Source organism: Pagrus pagrus (assembly GCF_965226575.1).
Source record: "Pagrus pagrus genome assembly, chromosome: 7".
NCBI lineage: Eukaryota > Metazoa > Chordata > Actinopteri > Spariformes > Sparidae > Pagrus > Pagrus pagrus.
In genome coordinates this window covers 26818985-26846753 of record NC_140191.1, presented here as the reverse complement: position 1 = coordinate 26846753, position 27769 = coordinate 26818985, and the positions used below count along the sequence as shown (strand labels likewise).

Genomic DNA, 27769 nt, shown 5'->3' with positions numbered 1-27769 from the left:
ATGGAAATAATTAATCTCATTGAGCTTGTGAAATACCATCAGTGTTGCAAAAGAGGATTTGAGCACGGGCTGGGGATGAGGCGGATGATGATAGCAATGGGCTGGATAGACGCAGATGTTTAGATTAAGCTTTTTCATTATTGCTTTATCACACAGCTTCTTCAAGTGTATTTTTGGTAATTGAATAAATTGGAGCATGAAATAGATTTGGATTTGGGGCACAGCAACAGGATTATGTGTAAAGCAGTCTCTTACCCATTCATTAAACAATGCATGCAGATATTATGGTATCTGGTCAATTGTGCATTGGGTATGGGAGTGGAAACAGAATCACTAAATTACTAAAACAGATTCCTAGAGCATAATATCTGTACATTTATACCCTAAAATATTCTAAATACTAAATAATGGTACGTTTTTAATAGATTCCATATATTTGAGTTACTTAAAGGTCCCATATTGTCGAGAGTGAGATTTAAATGTCTTTTTTGAATATAAAGCAGGTCTATGCTAGCTTCTAAGTACTCTGAAAGCCGTGTTTCCCACATGATTTTATGAAACTATTGTGGGTGGACCTCGGACCCATGTATCCCCAGAAGAAAATATGGCACATTTTAGAAGTTAAAAGAATCAATTTGGTGCACTTTAAAAAAAAATAAGAGGCTATCTCATAAATAACATGATGATAAATCAGAAATTGTAGAAAATATAAAATGCAGAAAATAACAAAAATATAACCCTAAGCTTTGGCTCTGCTGCCTTTTGTCATCACAATTCATCATGCTATACAGCTTTGGCTTTACAATGTTAACGCAAGCCTATAAGCTATAGTCAATAGTCAATATCAATTTATTGCTTTCAATCTTGTATTAGTCCACAGTTGTAACTAAACCTTGACTACATTATGTTATTATTTACTCTTGTTTTAAAATTATGTGTGCCTACGCCTGTGAGCGCCATCATAACTATATTGTCTGGTCTGTCTGGTTGTGGTTTTGCTGGAAAATACAGGTTTCATTTCACATATGTGCACCTGTGCGTGCGCGAAGTGGTTATCTTGTCTGAGCTGCAGTTCATAAACAACATAATAAATAACGTGAGTTGTATTTCAGTCTCACGTTTGTCATGCACAAAGTCACAGAAGATGGCACTAGAGATGGCTGACAAATAAAACAAAGACCTAGGAATACACTGCCCAGCTAGGTTAACTAGACAGACAGAAAGACTAGAGAGAGGCAGTAAGCTAGCACATCAACTCAAAGTTAGTTATTTGAAACGGCAAGTTACGTGATAGCTGTTCCCGTGAGTCTTTCTCGTGGTGTTTGTTTCTTTTCATGACCTTAGGATAGTTCCGCCTCTTTAACTTGTAAACATTGACACGCCACTCTGATACAAGGAAGAGGCAGTACTCGTGGGGCCTCGGACCAGGGTGTGTGTGTGTGTGTGTGTGTGTGTGTGTGTGTGTGTGTGTGAGTGAGTGAGTGAGTGAGTGAGTGAGAGAGAGAGAGAGAGAGAGAGAGAGTGTGTGCACGTACAATTGGGGTGGGGGACTTGTATGACTGGGAGTGAAAGTTGCTTTGCTGAAGCAACTGTGCGAAGTGGTTAGAGATCTTCAGTGCTCTTATGAGAAATGAAAAATATATTCTGATCATTATGAGACTATGGTGCAGTAAACTAGACTTTAGCGGTCTGGAGATAAACCACAGAGCCTGTATTCAGAAACTGTACCTTCAAAGAGCCAGCAGGACTTCCATAAGGTTGTGATGTCACAACGATATAGTCTGCGCCCTCAGTAGTGCCACCCAGCAAAGCCAAGGTTGCATTAACACCGGCAGAGCTGTTGCAGAAACATGGTGGACGGTACCTGCTCAGGCCTGTGAGAGCTGACCAATCAGAGTGGACTGGGCTTTTCAGGAGGACAGCCTTAAAGAGACAGACACTAAAACAGGGCATTCAGACAGAGGGTGAATAGAGGTGCTGCAGTAATGGACAGTATGAGAAAATAATGAATATGAAGACCTTTAATGTAAACTGACTGTGACAGTACAGTGTTTGTTTAGTTGTGTCATGTGGACTTCTCTGCACTAAATAACAGGGATTTATCTAAGAAAGTCCACCTCCTGACCTTTGAAAAGTCTGACCTTATAAGCCTCTTTAATCAATAAATCAAATGTAAATCAAGAATGATGATGCTGTAAAGTACCATTAGGAGAAGAGAGCCTCAGCTTTCAATTAGCAACTCCACTGACCATCAAGGCCAGAGGAGGATTTGTGGAATAATGAATGTATATGCACAGCCATCAAGATCTTAGACTGATGGCAATTTACTACAGCAAAGGCAGACAAATTTAACCCCTCTACAAACTGTTAAATGGTTACTGACATTGACAAATAGCATCGCACATCAAGGCATATGGTTGAGAGTAAAACACTATCCATGCAGCGTATGCAGTTTCTCTTCCCTCTCTTGGCTATTTAAAAACAAGATGACATCAGACATCTGTTTGGGAGCAGAAGAGAAGAGGCTTTTTGAGAGAAAAAAAAGACCTCCTAGGGACCTGGCTTCAAACACATGAACATACTGCCACATGCACTCTCACAAAGAAACACAAGGACACACATACAAAGAAGAGCCGAGTCTCACATTTGTGCCACTCGACAGCCTTCTCTTTGGTCTATCAGTGAGTGTAGAGAGAGAGGAAGAAGTTAAGGACCCGGGGCAGTGTTGGAAGTGGCCTCTGATGTTGAACTGACATGTAGTTTTACTGGGAGGACACTGTTCTTACTGTAACTCAGCCATTAATGACATGTTAAGGTTGAGGGTCACACACACACAAATCCAGGTGCACACACGCCTATTCAGCCTTCGAGGGAATCAGTCTCGCTCCATGAGCATGAAAAGAGCCCAGATGTCAGCGCTCTGCACAGGCTGGCCTTTTTGTTGAAAAAGTACTTCATCTTTTCTTTGTTGCTCCATGACCCTTTCTCCACCTTCCTCATCCTGTATCACTGCTGAGGATGGGCTGGCCAGTTTAACATATACATAATGTGCATCTTACTGGGTGACATCACATGTACCTCTATGGCCTACCTCTATGTGCTATGGGACCACGCTGTGGCGACATGTAACCAAACCTTGGCAAAGGCAATTTCACCTCCCTCTCTGGGCAGCAGCATTAGCAGCAGTGGCAGCAGGCCTGGGGCTGGGGACATTAGCCTGATGCTTATCTGGCTACACACCGCACTGCTAGCTACCGGTTGTCTCTCTCTCCCTCTCTCTGTTTCTTTCTTGCTCTTCCGCTCTCTGCCTGATACTGAGATATGATTCGGTGAGAGCAGAGGGGAGCAGAGAGGAGTCGAGCATATCGATTCAGCCTCCGCTGCTGTCTCTCTCGCACTATTCATCCCCTTTTCCTCTGCACTGCTATCATTCCAACTCTCTCCACTTTATCTCTTTCTCTCTCTCTCTCTATCCACTTCTTTTCTTTCTCTCTCCAGCGTGCAATCATAATAACCCCTCTCTTAGACGCCCAGGCAATAAACCAGGGCCTCCCCTCTTCCTGCGCACATCTCCCTTGGCGAGGACAAAACCAATAAAGGGCTGGCTTAATTACAGCTGCTGAGTGCCGCCAACACCCGGATACAACACCATGGGGCTGAGGGTGGGCTGAGCGTGGGCGAGGTGTGACGGATACAGTTTGAGTCTCAGTCTGACTCCCACACCTAAACCCTCAAGATGCTACTTTATTGTATTCACAGAGATGAAAAAAGGATGTGATGGTAGCCTTGAGGCAGGCTGGGGAAATGTGGGTAGGCCCTGCCTTCTGCAAGGCATGTAACTCCCAGTTTCTCCAGTGGAGGAGCTCAGTCAGCTTGATTTTGCATCTGCGAGGCGTTAATGTGTAACTCTGGGAATGTAAAGCAGGGCGTTGCTGGAAAACAAAATATGCACTCAATCAACTTACCCTTGATACAGAAAGGTAAAAACAGGGGATAGGTTGTTGTTATACAATGTGGCAAATGATATATCAAGGTGGACACACCTTCAAATCAACACAAGTGTCCAGGACTGTGAAGAGCCAGGGGAGGAACTGCTGGGGATCCATGTCCTTGTCTCTCGTTCTTTCTAGGTCTGCAGTCTGTCTCCTCCTCCTCCTGCCCTTCCTTCTTCCTCCTACCCCTTTCCTCCTATTTTCCTCCTCTCCTTTCCCCCAGTTCTGTCACATCAACATGAATCTGGGGCTCCGGGGGTTCAGAGTCCCACAAGCTGCAGCCTGCTACGTCTGCCTCGTCTACAGCTCTGTCACCATGGTGACTGATGCCTGGGTGTTCCTGGTACTTTCTGTCTTCCTCTCTCTGTTTTCTTTCCTTGCTTTGTCTCTCCACTGCACTGCTCTCACCTCACATCCACAATGCTTGTTACCAATACAATACAGGGTAACAAGAGGCTGCAAGAGTAGAAATCAAGACTGGAAAGTGTGTGTTGTGTATGCTACATGCATGACAGACTGGATGTTGCTTCTATTGTGTGCTGGCTATGGCTATGTACTATGTATGTTATGGCCTTTTGTTTGTCTGGCTATGTTTGTTTTTGCAAAAGAGATATTGATCTTTGACTGACACTACCTGATTAAATAAATGTTATATATGTAAAACTGGTTGATTCCTATGCTTCTATTTATCCATTTTCAACAGCCAAAAAAGAAGTAAAAAATGTCCAGGTGATATCCAGACCTGAGATGTCTAGAAATGAGTGCAGCATCAGCTAAAGCTGAACTTAGCACAGCCCCTTTATATTCCTGATAAACACAATCACTGATGTACTGCCAAGGAGGAAGGATACAATCTAAAACATTGCTATTCCAGTAAGCTAGCTGCCTTTCAACATCACAGTAGCTGGTTAGGAAAACTAGTTAGTTTGATTGCTCAAACTTAAAAAAGCTACAGTTATGTAACAGCAGAAAATGAAAGGATGACCCATTGCACTTAGAAACACATATTGCTTCACTAGCCCAATCTAAGACAGGCACAGACAAATTAGCTGCTTTCGATGCAATGCAAAAAAGTTACTTAAATTTGGTCTCGGTTAAGGTCTTTCTTCAGGTTCCATCACTGAAATGAAGCTCAGTGCAAGTTCAATCAGGAAGACTATCTTAACATTCATTCATTACACATCCATCTTACTTTCTCTCTCCCCACTAAATTATCAGCTGACTATGGGTGTTTACTCTTTCAGTTAAACCAACCAGATTCTGTCCCTATTAAATCAACCAACCAATCATGTTGTTGCCAGCAAACTTTAAACCTATTGTCCTCTCTGCTGTGGTCAGCTGTCGTTTCAGTGCAAAATTGTTGCGTCCTTCCTCCAACCCATTCACCTCCAGTTCATCATATTTAGTGACCATGTCCAGCTCACCAGACTCTACCTCATCTCATCCAGATCTTCAGCCATCATCTTCATCCCGACTACCACCAGCGGCTAGGATCCATCAGAGGGTTTTCCCATACTGACTCTTATTTCACATCTGATGTGCACATTGCAATAAATATCTATTAATCCAAAAAAGTCTCTCTGATTCAACTTTCGTTTAATTTCATAAAACCACTAAGATGCTCAAGGAGTCTCAAAATTCAGGATTAAAATTCAGTTTATGTGTTTGGGCATAAACTCTTAGTTAATGCATGCATTTTTAAAGCACAATAATTATCAACAACTTTGTAAAGCATGTTATCATGTTGAAAGCTGCCATGAAGAGTAGTCTGAAATTTGTTGAAATGTCAAAGCAGAAAACAATTGCGTGAGATGACATAGCAAAATTGTGTCTCCAGACAGAGCACAGTATATTTGAGAACTAATTCTACAGTATAGAAAATTAAAAGTGACTTGCTCCACCCTCCTGTCTTTTTGCACCTTATGTAACTTTGTGAGAAATAACATCCCTTGCTCAATGCCTTCCCTTGTCTTTTTAATCAGGTCCTGCTATCATCGGGATTAACAGACAGGGAGGATACATGTACATCATCATTTCTTTTCATTTCTATCGATCAAACATTACACCTTATCACCATGGCAACCCCTCGTTGGAGGGGACAAGTGAGGAAATGGGTGTGGGCGGGGGAGAAAGCCAGGGGGTTTCCACTTCTGAGCCTCTAGCGTTGAATTGACATTGGTGAAAAGAAGTTGGTTTTCCTCCTATCTGTGACTGTACACATTGTACCGCACATAGAAGCTATGAAATGCAGGAGTGCACAGCTGCAGATACGTTGTCACTGCAGGAGGACAATATATGAGACTGTGGGATGAAGGAAACAGCTGTGAGAATGAGGATGACTCACTAAAATCACACCCAATATTGTGCGGTCGGTTTGGAATCATTAAAAAGCAGCAATACAGGTTTTATTTAATATGCTGCTGGATTCTGAAACACAGTGCTGCTTGCATCCGTGCATCTATCTACTGCATCTGCCCAACATCAAATGCAGCTATTTATATGCCACTTACACTATCACTATGATACTTTACAAAAAGGCTCAACTGGAAAAAGACTATATGATGTGTACCACAAACTTAATAACATCCTCTGTTTTTCTTCATACACCTGTTCGACAACAGACACACTTTGGTCTCAAGCATTTCAGGGAAGCAAGCACAAAGAGCTGCCATAGTGTGTGTGTGTGTGTGTGTGTGTGTGTGTGTGTGTGCATGTGTGTGTGTGGGGGGGTATGGTTGCAGTTTAAATGTAGTGCCCACTCAATTCAAAACCATTCAGGCCTTCTAAGAACAGATCCCCACACCCCATTAGGACCTCTGCTGACGCACACATGCATAATACATGGAAGCTGGATCTAAAAGCATACAGCCCATTAGCAGGCCTGGCCTGGCCTGGGCGAGAGAGAGAGAGAGAGGAGAGAGAGAGACTCACACACAAACAGCCTGATCAAATGGATGGTCAAGCTGGCTAGCCACTGATAACAGCACACTGTTTTACAGAGAGTTGTGTTGTATTGTACCGGTGAGCTATACTACTTACAGATCCTAAAATGAGTGGATAGACAGGCTGACACTGGCTTCAAGGTCCTGGAACAGTATTAAAAATGAAGACACACTCTGTCCATTTAGTTGTACCAATTAGCAAACTATATATACAGAACAATATGATAATCAAGCACAGAAATGATGGGCATAGTCCTATCGTCAACTACCCTTCAGAGACTGCTACTACTGGAGGAATTTGCTCAGAAGAGAAAAAAAAAAAAGGGTAGTGATGGGAAATAAGTTCAATTTAATCAGTCAGATGTGATGATTGCTGGATCACAGTTTCCAGGCACAGAGCCCCCTGTTCAGCCCTTCCAGTGGCTGAGTGTTCTGGCCATGTAATGTGAGGTGGCAGAGAGCCCAGCAATGCTGTAAATTATTTCTGACGGTAGGGTGGGGGACAAGAGGGAAAGACTCACAGTCCCTGGAGACAGACAGTGCATGGTGTGGAGATACGTGGCCTGCGCCTATGGCAAGAAATAAAAAAGGCCTGGGTGTTCTCTCGGCCCTGCGGCTGCAGGAACGTGAGTCTGTTTGCAAGTTTGAAGCCCTTCTGCAGTCTGCATAATGTGTCTAACAGCCATGCTTGGCCAGAAGAACAGGGGCTCTCCGTGGGGGAACGGAGCATTTAGCAGATTAATCATAATATGCTCCAGTGCATCTAAGTGAGATCCAACTTCTCTCTATCGCTCTTGACACACATGTAAAAATACATGTTGTATAATACTAGTAGTGCATGATTGTTGCAGTCACACCGGAGCTAAAAGGGTAGGAAAATGCTGCATTTTTTATATGATGAAGATTATTGCTCTATAAGGCAGTGACAATATTTATATTTATGCATACTTGTTTATGGTTTTCTGTAGTTTAGACAACATTTTATCAACTAAGTCATACCTGCTCTGTTATGTATACTTTCCCCAAAACATAATGGCCTGTGTGTGAGTGTGAGTGTGTAGGTGTGGGTCTGTGAGTGAGTGTGTGTGTGTGTGTGTGTGTGTGTGTGTGTGTGTGTGTGTGTGTGGGTGTGTTGTGCTCACTGTTTTCAGTGCTCTTCTGAAAATGTACATACACCCTCCTCACCCCCTCATGTTCTCCTCTCAGGCACAGCAGCAGTAGAGGCAGAGGCAGTATAGCACACATGCTGCAGCAGTATGCGCTGGGGCATACGCGCACGCGCACACATACATACACGGCTACGCGCACAGCACAGTCACACCTCGGTATGGTCACAGTCTACCTAAACGGTTCACCCCCCACCCCGAAGCGTGGTACATGTGCGCGCGCACGCGCACAGCAAACCGCGGTAGCATCACTGATCGGCCTCATCATCCAGCCAGGAAATATCTGCAGCAGCAGCAACAGTACTATACTGTAGGTTGTTATTACGCAGGCTGGCTGCCGATCGATAAACGCAACAACCCCCCCACCCCCCAATACTCGTTTGACATACCAACGGGGAAGCCCTTCCTCATAAATCAGGGCATTTCTTTACAAAGGAATCACTCACCCGATGTTGCTCAACGCCTGCTCGAACAGCTCCGTCTGCAAGATGTTCTGAGGCGCCGAGAAAGCCCCGTTGAAATGTGATAAAACCGAGCTACAGAACTGACGCAATGTCTCAAACTGCATTTTCCCCCTTCGTTTTCTTTTATCCTCAGTAAATGATCCCCTTCTTTCCTTTCACCAGCAATACATCCCGAAGCCGGCGCTCTCTCCGGACGCCCCCCTCCACACATATACCTCCTCAGTATTTTGTTATTATTATCTCCAGGGGCGCATTAAACGCAGAAAAGACGCCGATCAAGTTCCATATTTTTCCTGCCGCTCCTGGTAAAAAGTGTCCTTAAATAAGACGCATTCCGGGCGGGATCCTTCGGTCATAATGCTTCGGACTTGAAGCGAGAAAAATGAGGTAGTGCCGGTGCCGGTAACGAGCCTTTTCTTCTTCTCGCTGTAGCAAAAATCTCTTCTCGGTGTGCAGGAAGAGGCGAAGGAGCGCCCGGAGGAGAGAAGAAGCGGAGAAGCATCCTACACGGCAGCCAGCAGCAGCAGCAGCAGCAGCATCCCTTACCGGCGCATCAGCTGCTGCCTCACATCCAACTCATATTTCCCGTCGCTATGAAGAGCACAAACTCGCGCTAACACACGCACAAAAAGAAGCAGACACACACACACACACACACACACACACACACACTATGGGGCTGATATGCAATCGTGCGCACTCTTTGCCATATCTCTCCATCCTCTCTCATGCACTCTTCGGGACGCGCACAGCAGCAGCAGATAGACCACAATACAATACAGGGGAGAGAGGCGATGCTGTCGTCAGGTAATCTTTTTTCTTACATTTCATATCTGGCTACAGAGCATCAGCTCCTCACCACTAATGACAGAGGACAGTCCTAATACCTCTGAAAAGGAGAGGGATCTGCCTGGGAGAAAAGGGCACACATAAAAGGGGGGGTTTCCCAAGGGGTTACTTATTTATTCATTCCATGTATTTCATTTTGGACAGTCACTGGTTCTGTATGTAACTTTAAAGAGTCATAATTTGCTGAAAAGAGCCCAATGTGGATCAAGAGGTTCATTCAAGCTGCTGATAGAAAGCATTATATGATTAAATGTTTTTACAGGACAATAAAAAGTCTTTGTGGTGCCACTCCAACACAAAGCTACAGTGAACCTTTTCTAGAAATGAGTGCTGTGACATGCAAAAACAAAGGAGCATTCCCTGAGCAGGGAGATGACCTGTTTGTGTCTTCAGTACTTACAAGATGAATTATTAAAAAAAGCTACAAATATGTAGCTATTAAGCAGTTGCATCAAACAATAATTCAGCCTTGGAATAAGAGTATGGAAGACAACTGCATGTGTTGTATAGAATGACAGAAGCGTAGAAATGTTATAATTGTGATGATAATGCTCACAGATCTCTATCTCTACATAATGCCATGAAATCCCTTTGTTAAAATGTCATCGGTTGCTATCCAGCCTCTTACTGTATGTAAAACATTATAATCAATTCTCCCCTCCAAGGTTAACTGCATCCTGACCAAAATATAAAATTAGCCCCTCGTGGCACAAAATGATACTAAAACCCTTTACATTACACACAGCTTCAATTTGTAGATCTGTCTAGATTTTTTACAATTAAAGGGAAATACTGACAACACATGAGCAGGCTATGGAAATATTAAAATACAGCATTATTACCACCTGGGTCTATTTTCATAACAGTTACAATCACAGGTTGCTCACCAAATGAATAGGCCTTTTCACAGCAGACTTGTCATAGTACGACAAGCACAGGTGTTGCTAATAACATTAACAATGGCTCTGTTCCATTCAAATGTCCCAGCAAACCGTGGCAGTGTGACAGTGCGTCAGGACAACTAAAGCAGCTAAATAGAATTCATGCATCATTAATTATATTTCTTACTCCTGTGCTTTTCCTGTTATATGTCAAAATGTGTTCGGTGAAAAAGGCCTGTTGCTGAGATCTGGGGAGGCAAGAAGCTGCTGAGACCAGCTGCACAGGGACACTATACAAGCAATAGACTTCAAATAAATTCACTGACTAATCTTATTATCCAAACCACTTTTAAAAGTTGAACATTAATGTTATTACCCTGACTGTCTGCTGTAAGCATTCATTAGATTTTCTAGATTTAACTCCGTAGCTAAACCAAGACCCAATCACTTATTGTGGTTGTACCAACATGCATTTTTACAATTCAAAGGATAACTATAATGGACATTTCATGTATGTTCACTTGAGGTCACATTTCTGAACAAGTGGTTTAGAGTTCTTAGTGTCTGATAGGAATGATGATCAAAACTGTGCTAACTGGTAAAAAAAACAAACTGAATTCCATGTCAATATGAATGATTTGGTCAAATAGCTACTTCATATATGCACAAGATGGAGCCTGTTAAACTCAGCAGTGATGAACTGAACTGTGCAAAGCTCCTCTGTACTGGCTTAGGCTGGGCCAGTTCAGGTTACTCTTCTAACATTTTTTGGCAGGCTGCACGGCTCTGCTGCCCGGCTGAATGTGTTATAAAAATGCAGAATCTGAAGAAATTCCACCAGTGAGTATGTTCCAATTCCAGTGTAATCATTGTTGTTTCATCAGCCTCACCCAACACTGCAGCTGTCCTGGCGTATCTGTGTGTTCATTCAAATGACACCTTCGAGACCAAGATAAATTAGAAGCCTTCCCAAGTTATTTCTCCTTATAAATAGACTGTCAGCTTTTTCCCCTCCTTTCTTCAGCAGTACAGATCCAGGAGTTAATTTAAACATTCTTTAAGATTAATGAAAGTGGGTTTTGGTGCTTATGCAGTGGGAGTTCTATTTATGGACTCTATGCTATCCATCATCAGCATTATCCCCTGAATTTTCAGACAGCCAGTTTCCTGTTGTGTCACTGTGAATGTAGGGAATGCCAAAGTGAGAATCACTCCCCTGTACGATCTCCACCTCTCTAGCCATGCAATCAATTAATATACAGTGGCGAGGGCCTGGACTGGAACAGAAAGTGACTGGATGACTGAATGCTTGGAGTAGTCCGATCTATAGTCTGATCTATAGTCAGTCTGATCATCCATTAAAACCACCTTAAAGCAGCCAGCCATTTGAGGAGAAGATGGAGAACGCACTCCAGTTTCACTGAGACACAAAATACTGTTATTCTGCATCACCCTTAAAGGTTTATAGCAGTGTAGCTTTGATTACTATTTGAAGTTACAGATGATGCTCTGCTCTTTATTGTGCTACACATTTAGAGTCTTGGAACATAATGGATGAGAGATTCAGCCAAGATAGCATAGGAACCAAATCCTACCAAGACAGGGGAGAAAAATGTGTCAATTCTGGAGTTATAACAATGCTTTGGAGTATGTGTCACAGTTGCACAGCAGCTTCATTACACTGTGAATGCACGACAGTATGTACACTTATCTTTACTGCTCACCGCTAGTTAATGGGCAGGTAGGTTGGATAAATCCATTGAAACATCCATTTAGAGCAAAATATCAGGCAATTAACCACACACGTTTTTTTCTCAGGAGCTCTCCTATTTTTTTAGGTACTGGGTGTATTAAAGGGTAACTTGGGGTCTTGGGGAATACTACTACATATGTGAAATAAGTAGTATAAAGCCTTTTGTGGCTCTAGAGGAAGCTGCATGTAATCTGATAAATTGCCTCCAGTGATGTCACTCAGTGGCTAGGTTGCATTGTGGATAATGTAGGCGGTGAGGGCCTGGACTGGAACATATGCAGTAGTATTCCCCAAGACCTGTGAACGCACTTTATTGTGTAAAATTAGTGGAGTTAGCCTTTAAGAAGTAAATACAAGGTTGCAATGGCAGAGCAAAGTGCACCCTGGTTTGTCTCTGAGCAAGACCAAGTATACATTTGAAAAGTCAGCAGAGAACATGAACATGGACACAAGCTCTATTGGAATAGAGTCAAATTGGACTACTTTCCAACTGTTCCTCTCCTGTTGGCTATATGTAAATTTGAATGTACATAGTCCATATATATGACTTGAGGCTAACTCAGAGCCACACTTCCTTTAGCCACCTGCTGGGTTTGCGCTCCACCGGATGGCAAAACACATAGTCCATATTTCCCAATTTTCCCATCAAGAAGTCTGATCTCGTGGGAGGAGAGGACCAGCACAGAGACAAAGACATCTGTTAGCCTGTGGGCTCTGCTTGCTGTGACAGACCAAGGGTTATGGAAAACAAAACCTGATATCACAGCCGTACTGTAACACAAGAAAGAAACAGGGGGCGTGTTCCCTTCCAGAGTTTCACCGCAGCCAATATGACTTGGATTTGTTGTCCGAAACTAAAAAGACAATTTTAGACACTCTGGGGGAAAGTCTTAATAATTTGTCTTTATCATGTTGTACAGTATATGCCCACATCAGCCTAGTGTGGTTCTAGTATGGTTACCTTACATATGAGAAGGATCAAACAAGAATGTGAGAGGTTTTCTGAAATGGCTGTCTCCCTCCCTTACATTTCTAGAGAGTGTGTAGATACTGACTATAAGCTTCTCTTCCTCCTGTTGGAGAAGACAGATGAAGGAGCCCCCATGTGGACATCAATGTAACTACCTTATTCAACAGCAGTATCAAGAAAGAAGGGACCGGATGTTAGATTCACGAGCACAGTATGTCCGTGTTGGCAGCATCTGAGCGTGTGCTACTCCGAGGGGGCATTTAGTGCAAATGACAAATGGGACACAAAGTTCTGCATGGCAAGTAGGACTGCTCTTGCTTTTACACTCCAAAAGCCTGAACTGGCCTATAAATATTCCTGATGACAAAACAGTTATTTAAGTTTAAAAAAATATGCAGTTTCTCTCCAAGGTAGAGAAAGTATAAATACTGGCAAACAACCTTGACCTTTCAGCACCCATCGTAGCTGGGATAAGCTCAAACCATCTGTGTTATTATGTGCGTCTGTATGTATTTTTATGAAGGAGAGAGAGAGTGCGTGGGTGGATGACTGTTGTAGAATTGCTGAGTTAGTGCCAGATACAGTATCTGTGTCTCTGTCTCCTTTATAGGCCTCATGGGCTTCATGTACAAGCTGTTTTATATGGGACCTTGACTGGCTTGTGAGGAGACATTATTCCTTTGCTAGGCTTGTGCACTAATCATACAACGGCCACATGTCTTATTGCTAATGCGGGTACGTCCATCCATCTTCATGAATAGGCATTATGTGCAAGCTCTTTACATCTGTGATTCCCTGATAAAAGAATCTACTTAACTTTACACAATCATAAAAACAGTTCAGTGTTACAAACGTATAGCAGCTGTGTGCATTTATCAAGCATAGAACTGACCTGTCTAGGGATGCGTCGTCAGGTCCCGAGTACCTCAGCCCTGAACCGTTGTCAAGGGACGCCTGTCTGGGCAGGAGCCCGCCGTGAGGTCTGCTTCTGTCTGACGCTGGTGTCAAGTCCCCTGAGGCTCCCTGGTAGGGGTAGAAAGACGGGTCCTGCAGTTTGGCCTTCTTCCCCTGTGGCCCGCCCTCAAACACGCCCCGCACCTGACCAGGCCCCGAGCCGTAGAACCACGCCCCCGATTTGGTGAGGATTTCTTGTTGTTTTCGGCACAAGTTGCATACCCACATAACCTGCAGGGAAGAGAAGTGGGTGTTAATAGTTTGGAATGGTGATTGACAGGCAGAGGTGGTCTTATATAACCTATGATGAGCTGTAATGGAGTGATTCGGGTGTTTGTGTTATGTAAAGCTGTAACATAGCTGTGAGGCATATCGCTGTTGCTGGGTGAAAATCTTTTTACATCAAAAATGTCAACTTTTCAGACACTAGGTATCACTAATTAGATTTGAAAAGGGAGTTTAAACTCTAAAAGAAATCAACAAACTTGAAGTTTTCACCCCACAGCGATAATATTCATAAACATTATTGACAACTCATGTAGATGAGGTGAATGATGAAATATTTTACACATGCAGCAGCCTTTGATATCACTGAATGGTTAAATCATATGGGTTTAGTTTACCATTATTATACATTTTGAGTCTGTGAGCCCAAATTATCCCCACAGATATCTTGGTACGGATTAAATATACTAAGTAACAGTTCCTTATTTGTTATGATGCAGTACATTACCATTAAACTCTTAATTTTGGTTTCCAGTTGACAAACTGCAGAGCCTATACAACTAATAATCACAGAGATGACTCTCATTGTAATGAAGGTAAAGTAAGTAGAGATAATGCAGTTTGGGGTCATACACTTTGGTAAGATAAATAGAAAAGAATAACAACATTTTCGTCTGTTCTGCTCTTCCAGGACTGGAGAGTGGAGATTTTTACTGCTCTGTGAGCCGCGTTTATCTGCGCTATACTGCAGCCCCAGTAGCCAGCTAATGTGGTGACATTAGCCTCATAAATCCAGCAGACAGGAGCCCTGATCACTACACACACATGTACAGAGACAAACACACACACTACATGGTAAATATCTGCATTCTGTCTCTGTTGAGAAAACTTGGATCATTTTATTTGTAAAAACTGCATTTATTTATATCTGTCACAGTGAAAGCTACTTTAAGTGATATCTGCGGTTGCTTTTCATCATGCCAACTTATGCTACCTGCATCCTCTCTCCTCCTGTGACCTGGAAATCGTTCTTCGTCATCATGGAGGATCTTCAAAATCCCTTAAAAGCACCTCGATGAGACAAGGAGTGAGGAGAAAGGAGGCTTCCTGAAGAGCTTGTAGCAAGAAAACACAGATGTTTCCTCGCTTCCCTCACTCTCTTCTCTTCCTTGCATCTCTCTCTCACATTCTAGCTGTGAGGAGTTAAAAGGCCAGGAAGAAACGCGAGTGAGGGAAATGAGGAGACATGTTAGCGTAATGAAAAGCACCCTAAGTGTGCCTGAGAAGACTAGGAGCTTGCCAAATGATTGACAGGCCAGACGGCCAGTAGGGCGGCCAAGAGCTATTGCAGCCCCCCACCTCACCCTCCACCCAACTCCCTGCCTTTACAGTCCCAGTGCTGAGTCAGTGCATTACTGTTATTAGTGTGAGCTGGATCTGAATGCTGCCTCACCCACCATCAGTTGGTCTATACAGTAGCTCACCATTTTTTTAAGTAAGCACTGAATCAAATAAAAACTGACTGATATGTTGAACTTACTTAAACTGTATTGGTCTGTTCAGTTAGTGCTGCAGGGGTTCAAAGGCTGGATTTCAAGCTGAAACCACAGCTGCTTATCTCAGAGGCACAGGGTGATGCAGAGTAGTAGCCTGTAGCATGCCATGTAAAGTATTTGCATTAGCACACAGATAAAAATGTTTTTTTTTAATATAGGGTGGAGTTAAAAAAAAAAAAGTCAGTGAGAGATCATGCCCCTGTCACTTAGCCCATGACTTCTTGGTCAGGACAGGGCACTTGCCCAAAATCTGGGAGAGATTTCATAAACCTGCACGCCATTACACTGTCCTCATGAAGCTCCCAGCTGGCAGTTGTCTACATCCTCCCTTAGACGAGCAGCAAGAGATAGCAGCAACGAGTGCAGTGTGTTTGGTGGTTAATATCTATCTGTGATTTCAATATCCATCTAGTCTGGAGCAGGGTGTAGGTCCCTGTTTCTGTGTGTGAGCAAATGGAAGGTAAAATTTACATTTGGAATGGGCAGTAACCACATGTGCAGACATTTACAGGTGATGCACACAGCAAACTATAATTCAAAACTTTCATCCGTGGCCATTCTGTGTCAGGTTACATTGTTGACACAATACAGAAAACGTAGGCAGCAGCAATTCATCAAGGAGGAAAGTGAGGCAATGAAGATTGACACTTTGACTTGTAAACAGGCAGCATTTCCAAAGGTTTCCATCCCCATTTCTGTCATGGACTAGCAATATCAGGGATGTACTGTAGCACCACTGAATCAAGCAGGATAATGAGATCTGTGCTTTCTATATCTGCCTCAGACCATGGAAACGCAGGGAAAAAACTCAACAAGACACAGGAACAGTTGCCTGCCTGACCCCAGACTGACACATGTAGGTGTGGCCATCTTTTAAAAGATGCTAACAAGCTAATTATTTTAGCTACATTCCAAATGTATTGCAAAAAAGCTTGACAGTCACACTGCAGGCAGCAAGTACTGGCCTTTATGATATTGACACATGAGGCATTTATGACCAGCCATCAATGTTACAGATAGGCTATAACTGTGCTAACACACAATGGAAGCAGAGAGGCTACAAATTGTGCTTATGTGTCCCAGAGGAGTGTAGCCACTGAGGCCATGGCTGCCTCTTTAACTGGGGTCATGGTGAGAGCTCTGCAGTGAACCATGAGTCATCAGCTAAGACCCGGGAGCCACCGAGGCCAGTTTTCCTGCTAATCAACCACACATGACTTTCTGCACCTGGAACTTACACACATGTACATACTGACACATGTATAAGCATGCACACAAACTGTATGTTGATTGACATTATATCTTAAAATGAGTCTGAGGATTTTATCTCAAAGTGGAATTATCACATGGAGAGGACAGTTACAATCAGACACTACTCTCCCTCTGTTGGATTTAGTTGTGTAGACGGGGGGCTTACTGGATACCAGGAGTCCCAGAGATTGCAGGTAATGCACCTCAGACAGGGAAAGTCAGAGCTTGCATCCTATCAGATCACTACATAGAAATCACCAAAGATAGACCAATTTAGGAAGTGGTTTGAATTGCCTTATCTATTATCCACCTGGTAGCAGTTACAACAAATGTAGTCATGAATTCCTGGCAACAAAGTGCTCAATTAAAATGATGCAGCAAAGAGTGGAAACAGTGTACAAATAGATTTGCTAAAACTAATAAGAAAGCAATGATAACTAGTCCTTTACATGTATACTGGGTGCAATAAAGATTATGAGTTCACACAGGAGACAGTGGATGGTGTGCATACTAAAAATTTGATTGGTAGAGTGTGGAGGTGGTGGATGTGCACATACAGGCAACTTCAAATCCAAAAATCTGAATTCAGTTGAATTTCAATTTGTGAAAAAGATTCTGATGAGGATGAGGGTGTTTTTTTTCTGGCAGAACATTTCCCTTTTCAACAATGATCAAAGGAAGCAGAACTGAGTCTGGTCACAACCAGAACCATGCAAAGTAACAGACAGTAGAGGATGGGCTGGAATCTATTTTAGTTTTTATAAAGTATTTCTTATATTTAGAAAAATGTTCATGTTATTTTATCTGTGCCCTTGCAACATAAGCTATACCTCGGGATGTACCCCGCCTGTTTTTTAACCTAACTTCATTCAGTGTGTGACAAGTTTCCACAATCTAATCAATAGTAGTAGTAGTACTATTAGGTGAAAATAGCATGCCTATTTTATTTTCACATTAACCTTTTCAGTCGGAGGAAATGTATCTTCACACATTATGTATCAACAACAAGGAAACAACAAAATGTAACATGCATTCCAAGTTTGAGCTCTATTCATAAAATAATAACTAATATCTTCCCTTCTCAATCAAACAGCCAAGTTCCTCCACAGAAACTGCACCTATGACCTACATATTTACTCCTCCAAACTGCAATTAACATAGAGTCAGTTTCTGTGCACCTCTTCAGTCTGCCAACAATAATTAACCACGTTCTCAGCCCTTGGACTCCACATGTCGAGCTCTTTTATCTCATCAGTGAATACCTAATAGCATACTAGTATTCATATAAAAGAAAGAAAAAAAAGAAAGAAACGGGCCAACAAAAACGTGCATGGGTCCAATAAATGTTGAGCACACTGAGCCTCAGACATCAATACTTGGATTTGATTTGCACTTTGGAACAGAGTCAGAATGAAAATGGATGTTTATATAGTGCATTAGACAGGAAGAGCACAAGTAAGGAAAATGTCAATGCCGGGCTGAATCCTCATATGTCCAAAACATTACATGAACTGCAAAATGAAAACAGCCTTGTTTTTTGAGCTTGATGATCATACATTTTGAGATGATCCAAAGGGATTTGAAAGGGCTACGAGGGTCCAAAGAGCTTTAAGAGTTTTATCAACTGACAAAGAAACGTGGGATTTAAGCTATAAGGTTTTTCTTCATAGGAAAGAGTAAGCTAAACTAACATCATCAAGGTGGAAATGGGACGTAGCATTATGTGACGCTATTCTAAATGACTGCACAAACTCTCAGATCTTAGAAACAATCAGACCACAAGAGAAATTCTAATGATGCTTTATCCCAGTACTAGATATGTGACAGTAACAGAAACATGTTGTTTCATTCATTGCACTTTTTTTCTGTCTTTAGTCACACTGGCAGAGACATCGCACAGCATGAGGCCGCAAACAGTCAATCTAGGGACACAGCCCAAAGACAGTGTGAGCTCAACCCACACTGATGAAAAACTGTGATGGTCCTCATTCACTAACAGACCACACAGACACAGAGACTCCACAACAGATGCATGTATGCACCATCATACACACACACACACACAGGTCAAGCAGCTGTAACAGCCAGAGGTATGTTCACTTTCACTGCAGCCGTTCTGCCCAAGACTCTCCAAATACACACACACACACACACACACACACACACACTTCCCTTCGGCTTAACTCTTCACGGCTGAGCGCAGGCAGGGGGTTGGGGGCTGCAGCCCTCGGGCAGGGCCATTTCTCCCTGTGTTTGCACATTTCATAGTCATTGAACCTGCAGCTAAAAATAGAAAGCTAAAAACCTAGCAATACCACACGCTGCAAACACCAGGAAGATATATACTCTATTAAATGTGCTATAGGCTGTTTACTGAGGCACTGAATTAAGGGAAACAAACACCCAGTGCCATGGGATCAATAAATAATTTCCTTTCTAATACTTTCTCTGCAGACTGAGGGTGTTTTCAGTGATACCAGCAAATATGATCTTCTAAAAACTGTGTGTCTACTTAGAGGAGTGAGGATGACAAAAATGCACCAGCCAAGGAAGCCACGAAAGGACAGACAGTTTTAATCATGTATCTATTCCAAAATGATGTGTGCCATATGCCCTGTCTCATAAAAGGTGATGGAATTTAGATTTTGAAAAACACCTTTTTTGTGGTGAATATTCATATTCTGCACAGTATATATACTGCATATAGAAAATAACCCTTCAGCAATGTTCTTTACATGTCCCCCTTTTGCCTGCTCCATTCAAAAATTTCCTGGGGAAGTAATGCACACACAGTGTGCCAGCTAGATATGCAGTAAGAGAGAGCACTGAGCTCTCTCTTGTGGCCATTAAACTGCACTACAACATTACTTAACAGAGGCTCCAGAGTGAATCAGCAGTATCCTTCACGGCATATCACAATGTGCTCAAATAGAAAGCCAGCTCCATTTTTACATTCATTTAATCATTCATTCATAACAGTATTAGTGATACGTTTGCTAAAATACTTCACTTGATTTCACAGGAACCTGTCTAGAGAGGGCCTTTGTAGTGACTGTCATCCATTCATTTTATTTGAGAGTTAAAAGAAATGACATGGGCATCCTGGAGGGCAGTGGGCCAGTGGTCTCAATGCATGCAACCGAACCATGACCCATTTGTTTGATTCCATTCAGAAACTGCAATAAAGGCAAAAATACTGGAAAAATACCTTCAAAAAGACTAGAGATGGCACATACTGCAATATTGATGTGGCAGTAAATGGCCTGTCATAGGTATCATATTGCTTCAGTGTTTCTCTCCTTCACCTGAACTGAGGTGAACTGAACCTCTCATTAAAGACTCATTGTTAGACGAGTGGAGTGTTCCTCAGAACATCCAAGTCTGGACTGAGTCCAGCTTAAGCACACAGGCATCAATAAGCATACTCTCTTATACACCCAGAGCAAATCTCTGCCCAGCTGGGGGCTACATAAGTATGATGGGCTGCAGTGACAGACATTACAGTAATACAATAATAATTAGTTAATGCAACGCATATGTAGACCAATGAATAATGTATTCCAAGAGGGGTGAAATCATACACACACACATATACACACACACACACACACACATATATATATATATATATATATATATATATATGTATATATAGAGATATATATAGATAGATAGACAACATAGATGCCTATACGAACATACGAACCTACTTTTTTAAGTCCTGTGAAGGCTGCAATTGCAATTTTGCTTTTGAGGCAGGACTCCAGAATAAAGAGTTTATAGGGCATTTTGTGTGATTCATTTGGCGGCCAATGAGAATGAAAGGGGAGCGCCTACATTCACATGCTCCAACACTGGCTGCACGTGGTGAATTACATTTTAATGAGCTTCTAATTTTAGTGTGCGCGCCAGTAATAATAATAGACTTGATGAATATTTATGTTCCTTGTTTGAAGTTCAGAGACATGAGGAGGAGGAGGAGGAGGGAAATACTGTAGAAACCCAGATTGTGGTTTAACATAGAAACGGTGTGTCAGACCCACATCCCCCCTCAGCCTCTCTCAGACCTACAGAAACGTGTTCAAATGTGAACAGACATGACGCGCGCTGACTGACACAACATTTACTGTGTTTTTCTGTTTTTATTTAAGCAAAATTAGATCTCGGTAAAATACTGCGATGAAAACGTTAAATTGACACACATGCTCTGGCTTCCAAAGGGCGTATGCGACTGAAACCGTCCGTGGACAGGTTTTCTGTGAGGAATTACAGCGGTACATTTTCTCCGGCGGAGCCGAAATGGTCACATTTCAGGCAAACAAAATGACCGGTGAAAAAGCGCGATGCAGTCACAGCCTCATGCTCTCTCAGCTTACCCATAGTGCCGCTGAGAGAAACCAGTGTGCCCGTGCAGAAAGATCGCCGTGTTGAAGTCCTGATAATGTGGTGACGACTGTCCGCAGCTGCTGCTCCTGAAAATGAAGAAACTGCCGACCTTCAGCACCGCGGACAGCTCCAAGTCCAGACAACAGGACAGCCTGCCTGACTGCCGGACAGCGGCTGCTGAAACACCGTGAAGGTTACACCGGAGACTCAACTGACCACATCCGATCCAATTAAAAGCAGCGCAGTCTCCTCTTCCTATCAACACAGCAATTACAACATCTGAAGACGCCGATTCATTTCAAAGAACACCGGATTCCAGTCTTGAATCGTTACACTGGATCCATCAAAACCGTGTAAACAATCCCGGACTCAATGTCAGCGGGTCTACGGGGAGAAAACATGTGAGCCGAGCAGAAACGCGTCAAATCACGTTACGTTTCCCAGCACCGCTGTATTAGTTGATCTGGAGCAGAGAGTCGGAGCGGTGCCGGAGTTGATGAGAGCTCATTACATATGCGGCGCGTCCCAGCGCACAGCCCACACTCCAATAGACAGACAGACAAACGCGCCACTGCTTTTTCCTGTGTTCGCGTTAACAGGCACACTTTGTCATTTCCGACTCAGTCTGTGCTGTGACCATTTGTTGGGCTTCAGTCAAACACAGCTGCTGTCGTCGTTATGCATGTCTCTCCATGTCGGACCACGAAGCCATGGGGCCAGAGGCTACAAGATGAGCTCGTGAACGTGTCAGGAGCTATGTTGCGTTCACGTCCTGTGAGAAGGACTGTCTTGCAGATGTAGGTTTAAAACGACTTCAAATATTTACATGTTCGAAAATTCAAGACGATATGACTGAACTTTTCACTCGATGACTTTCAGCTTTTACATGTATGATAAATGGCCACCAAGCAAGTCATACAATGTTCATATCCATTTAGGATCTTATTAGAAATGGGAGTGGGGGTATTGTCAAACCAAATCAAGCTCCAAACTTATCTGAAAACAGCATTTTGGAGTAGGCTCTTTCCTATATGCAGCATTTTGTCTACCATAAGGGGAAATACAGCTAACAATGTAGCAAAATCACCCTGTAAAAGTCTGTGTACAGCCAATTTAGAGAATGCAGAGAAGAGCATGTCTCTGCAAACATAAAAATAATCTCTTAGCCATATACTGCAGCAAAGATGCAAATGAGCTGAAAATTAACTACTTCTGTGATTTTCCATCACATTTAATGACATCCTGGGGGTTTCTAACTTGCTGCTAGCACTATCTTCATTGATATAACATGCAGTCCATAGTTAGTTTGGACTAAGACATGTTTAACATATTTTAATAATTACAAATTTCTATTTTCAAAACCAAGAATGAAAAGTAAAAAATGTATACTCTCCAACATATGGAATGAAGAGAGTCCATATGGTCTCTTCTAAATGATGATTTCTGTGGTGCTGTTTAGAGACCCACAAATCTATTTCATTTACCACAACATGCTATTCACTAAAATACTGTCTAAAACTGAAGGAGGACCCCATAAAGCACTCTGGTACTTCCTCTTCAATTTTATAGCAAAAATGTTGAGGGGGCCAAGCAGCACATGTAACGTCTTCAAGAGTTGCTTTAATCACAAATGACTTCCTCCCCGGAGACTGTTGATTCCTCAGGCCCTTTTGAAGCCACATCAGAGGAAATGGTGGGGAGCTCCACCGCTACAAGCAGGGATTCTGAACACTTCACAACACTGACACACAATTTATCTATATCAGAGGCATTTGATATTTTTACCCCAAAAATGTCACTCTGTACTTTGTTCTTCGTGTATTTACTGTAGAGGCTAAGCTACCTGGCACAGTCAGGTAGCAGTGTTTGTTATCAACATACGTGTTTTTATATCTATTATTCAGATTGTTGTGATAAGGTATTGCGATTAATTGTGATTATATATCATATGAGTCATAGATTCAGCTACATATGGTTATTGAGCAGAGATGTCAGTCTTCAGTCGGGTCCATCTTTCCAAGCTTACGTTCCTTTACCAGCTGTTTAACTCTCAGTCAGTATATATCATATTCCAGCGTGCCATAGCTCTGCTAGCTGCCCCAGACATAGAGACTTGTAAATATTCAATGGCGTTTCACAGAACAAGATCTCTCTCGCCACTGCTGTCACCATCTGTGAGAGAGGGAAAGAGTAGACGGATGGAAAAAGGGCAGATTTCACCACCACCACCTCTTTCACTGACACACAAGCTTTCAGACAAGCTGGTCGGGTTTACCAAAATGTGGCCTGTTGTTCGTGGCAGAGTAATCAAAGCTCTTTCTTCTGACTACAAGTATGAACAATCAATATCAGAACAGTCCTGATGGGCTACTGTGTATACTTTATTGCAAATATATGGTTAATAATATGCAGTTAGCATAAAACAACCTTTTTAGTCCAAAAACAACCTATTTACTTCTACAATCCTACAATCTACATAAGCTCTACCCTGTCAGAAGGCCCAGGTCCACATTTCAACTGAGCATTTATCTGAAATGGCAATGAAAAGATAATTAAATGCAAAATAATTGACTATAAATAAACATCCAACATCCAACCCAAGTCACCTATCAGGTTAATTCAGTTACGTCTCCTCCTCACAGAACTGAAAGAGAATCTTTTCATCTGGTCTCAGCTGAAGGCCAAACCCTGCCTACACTGGCCCCTGCTGACCCTGTTGGCTCCTACTGGCCCTGGTCAGCCCGGAAACACCAGCTTCTATTACCAGATAGAAAACAGACTGTTTATATGACAGGATGACTATGGAACTAACCTACCCCTTTTTACACCCTGATGCCCTTGTCACCTCTTCTGCTCACTTGCATGCTGGCTCTCCATTTCTCTGACTGACGTTGTCATCTGAACTTTTGTATCCTGCCATAAATGCTTACTCTGCTCCCCTGCCGAAGACAAGTCTATGTATAAGCTATTTCTTGGATTTTCAACTCATCATGAAGGCACATCTGCAAAAATATTTTAAATATGGCAGTATTGTCAAGCATACTGATAGAGGAGTGCTGACAAATAAGCCACATAGACTCCTCTGGACTGGGATCAAATGTTTACTCCTGCATCTTCCAGTGGGGTTTGCAGCTGTATCTCAATATACATAAATATATATTGTATATAGTTTCCTTACATGAGAAAGTGTAATCTTTGAACACACTATATTAACATGAGCTTCCACAGTCTATATAGAGAGTTGACCTTGAGTGCCAGGAGACCAGGGCACCACCAGGTAAACAGAGGGCATTGCCTCAGTGGCACATCCCAGGGCCTCTCTGCCAACGATCCAACTGGCCATCGCCAGCCTGCTGCCACTGTTATTCCTCAACACCATCTGTACAACAAGGTAACCGATCTCCCAGCTATTATCTACCAGTGAACAATGGCTGCCTGTACAACTGGGGTCTTGGCAATGGAGGGAGCAGCAGGGCAGAGGTCTCTCCCAGTGGATTGAACCTGCTAGTACGTACTCCCCCCAGTGTAGTCTATAGACAGTTTAGTTACTGTGCGGTAGGCAACAGCTAAAACAAAGCAGGTTACAGATAAGACAACTATGAGAGATCTATGTTATACATTGACAAGGACAATGATATGACTGGTATGATCTGTTCATCTGGTGTCTTTGTGGCACTATGTTTGTTCAGTTAGTTACACAAATATAGATAACCCCCAAGGGTACCCAAAACTGCAACCAGCCCTTTCTGATCTATAATGTTACAACTACATGTCAGTATTGAACTGGGATAGTTTGGATCGGGTGTTGGATTTCATATTGATCAAAACCCTTTCTGCCAATAATATGGTTAGAAAAGTTACTTTCCTCAAATGCTTGTTGGAGTAAGTATTATTCGAAAATAGTATAAATAAGTGATGTGATAATAAACCAGTTAGGCTCCACAGGTGCATTACCACCTAATGTTTAAGGTAATGTCCAATTTGAATTCAAACATTATGCTTAAAGTGGTACTCAGTTGTTTAGTATTGCACTTGAATAATGTTGACCCTAACCCTTGAATAAAGGGTTTTTGTTCCTCAAAAAAAAAAGTCTGAAGGTCACACCTACATAGATGACATCACCAGAAGCCCCTTCTAGAGCTACAGACACATATTATACTGTTTTGACAGTCTACATAGTAATCCTCATGACACAAATGCTCCTTGTGCAAAATCAGTGTGGTGCTCTTTTTATGAGACGGTTTTATTCCTTGAGTTTAGGCTTTATCCTGTTTAATTCTAATGCTTACTGTCTTTTGCCCTTTAACAGTGTTTGTATCTGTTTGAGAAGCACTATATCAAAAACATATTTTTAGGTTTTTTGTTTTATTTATGTTTATTTAGTGTTTATTTCAGCACGACAGACTCACAGACAAGATTAATCAGCACTTTTCTTGTTTGTTTCATGTCATGATTGGCTGCTGTATGTGCATGTACTGTATACATATCACAGCATTTAATGAACAATGCTTGTGTTTCAGACACAGTTCCAAGAAACGCAGAAAAGGATTTGCTAACCACTTTGTCCTCCTGTTGCAATTCCATGAGAGCAGGAATGCAGCAGAAAGAAAGAAAGAATGAAAGGAAGAGGGAATCGGGGGGGAGGGGGAAGAGAGCAGGAGAGATAGGGAGAGAGAGATTGTGAGTGGCATTAGTAGGTCCTGGTAGTACTGCCACATACTCCAACAGCAGAGGATTGGATGGCATCACATAAAAACACTCAGCAACAGCTCATGATTCAAATTTAAGCAGTCTAATACTAAAAGCTTTGGCTTAGTCTGTGGGGAGGATTTTACAGAGGTTAGTTAGGCACTGGAGTGCCACATTATACAAAAGCAGCCATCAGGTTCCTTTATGGGAAAAGAAAAGGAGGAACAGTTCCCTCCAGTGGTCATATAGAACAACTGTAACTTACAGTAAAAATGAATAGCACATCTACAGCTGTGAATCACATGTGTGAAACATATAAAAGTAAACAGGACTTGAATACAGGCATGACGAGAGTCTGACTGGAGTAGATGCCGATAATCTGAAAAACATTAGTTGCCATTAGAGACGCCGTTGGCTCAATTCCCAGATTATGATTTCACTGCAATGTTTCATAACCTTGGATTTCAAATAGTAGCGTAGGGAGAAATGTGCCTGAGGGTGGGACATCTGCATGTGCATGTCTGTGTGTATATGTGTCCTTATAAATGGAGAGTACCTAGCGTGCAAGCCAGTGTTACCTTATTTGACCGCAGAGACACTCGTCCTCCGCACCGAGCACAGAATTTCGTTTGGCAATATGAACAGAGGTGGCCACAGCCATCGGCAAACTTGGTTTTGTGGCATATCCCGCAGGTTGGGGCTTCACTCTTCTGGTCCTGAACCGGCTTAGTCTCCTCCCCCATCTTCTTAACCTGGTCCTTATACGACTCAAACTGCTGGTGCAACTTCCTGTAAGTGAATGGGAAGGACAGAGGTTAGGGGAAAAAAGAAATGGTTTGGTGACCTATAATAAAAAAGGTTATTGTAAGATTTACTGATTTATTTCATTTTTATTTGTATATGGACATGGAGACAGAATGAACAAATGCAACACACCACAGCATTTGTATGTCACCAATAAGCCAATTTGCGATATCACAAAAAACATGGACTGAAGGACACTGTAAATAACCTTACTTTATCCAAAACATGCTTTTTTGTATGACTTTAAATGTCTCAGTGAAACTACTACAGACAAACTCATATAATGTAAGAGTTTTGTATATTACTCTTGGCATACAGCAGTGGTTCTCAAACTTTTCACGACAAGGACCCCTAAACTGACACAAATTAGACCATGGACCCCCTTTTTGAAAAGATTTTGTCCCAGGGAACCCCCATCCAAAAATATTTTTTCTCTTGGAGTTTTATCACAGAAACATTATGTCACTGTGTTACGTAGGGGCGGAATAATAGTGAAAATAAGTTATTCCCCTTTTTCACTAGGAACCCCCTGGATTCCCCTCAGGGACCCGTTGGAGCCCCTGGACCCCACTTTGAGAACCACTGGTTTAGATGACAATCTTCATGTACCAGAATTGTTCTTCTTATTGCCAACAGCCTGATGTGTGTTCAGTCCTGGGCTCAAAATCACACTCGCACAATAAGTTCCCACTATCGGCTGACTAAGTGATATAACCTCAGCTGTGGGCAGTGTGTGAGGTTCTGAAAGGAAAAGCAGACGCCATGACCTCAGAAGCTTCCAAGCTGAGCTCCTCCTTTGATACGGCACCTCTCCCAAAACAGGGGGTGTGGGTATCAAATTTGCTTTGCAAGTTTAAGAACATCACTTAATTCCACTTTCTCAGGTT

At 42.4% G+C, this 27769-nt stretch overlaps 1 protein-coding gene across 29 annotated transcripts in view; it reads right to left on the bottom strand.

Annotated features, from left to right (window-relative positions):
• Positions 1–27769, bottom strand: part of rims2a (regulating synaptic membrane exocytosis 2a) — a 149104-nt gene that overhangs the window by 93134 nt on the left and 28201 nt on the right. For 19 of the 29 annotated variants that reach the window (XM_084358423.1, XM_084358424.1, XM_084358416.1 and 16 more), the window contains 3 exons: positions 26657–26867; positions 25947–25958; positions 13910–14202 (listed from right to left, as the gene is read on the bottom strand). In XM_084358423.1, the coding sequence (XP_084214549.1) occupies positions 13910–14202; positions 25947–25958; positions 26657–26867 (516 nt within the window). Of the gene's footprint in view, positions 1–8546; positions 9231–13909; positions 14203–21379; positions 21815–25946; positions 25959–26656; positions 26868–27769 lie in introns of those variants that run through there. The other 10 variants (XM_084358438.1, XM_084358418.1, XM_084358442.1 and 7 more) reach the window with 4 other exon arrangements.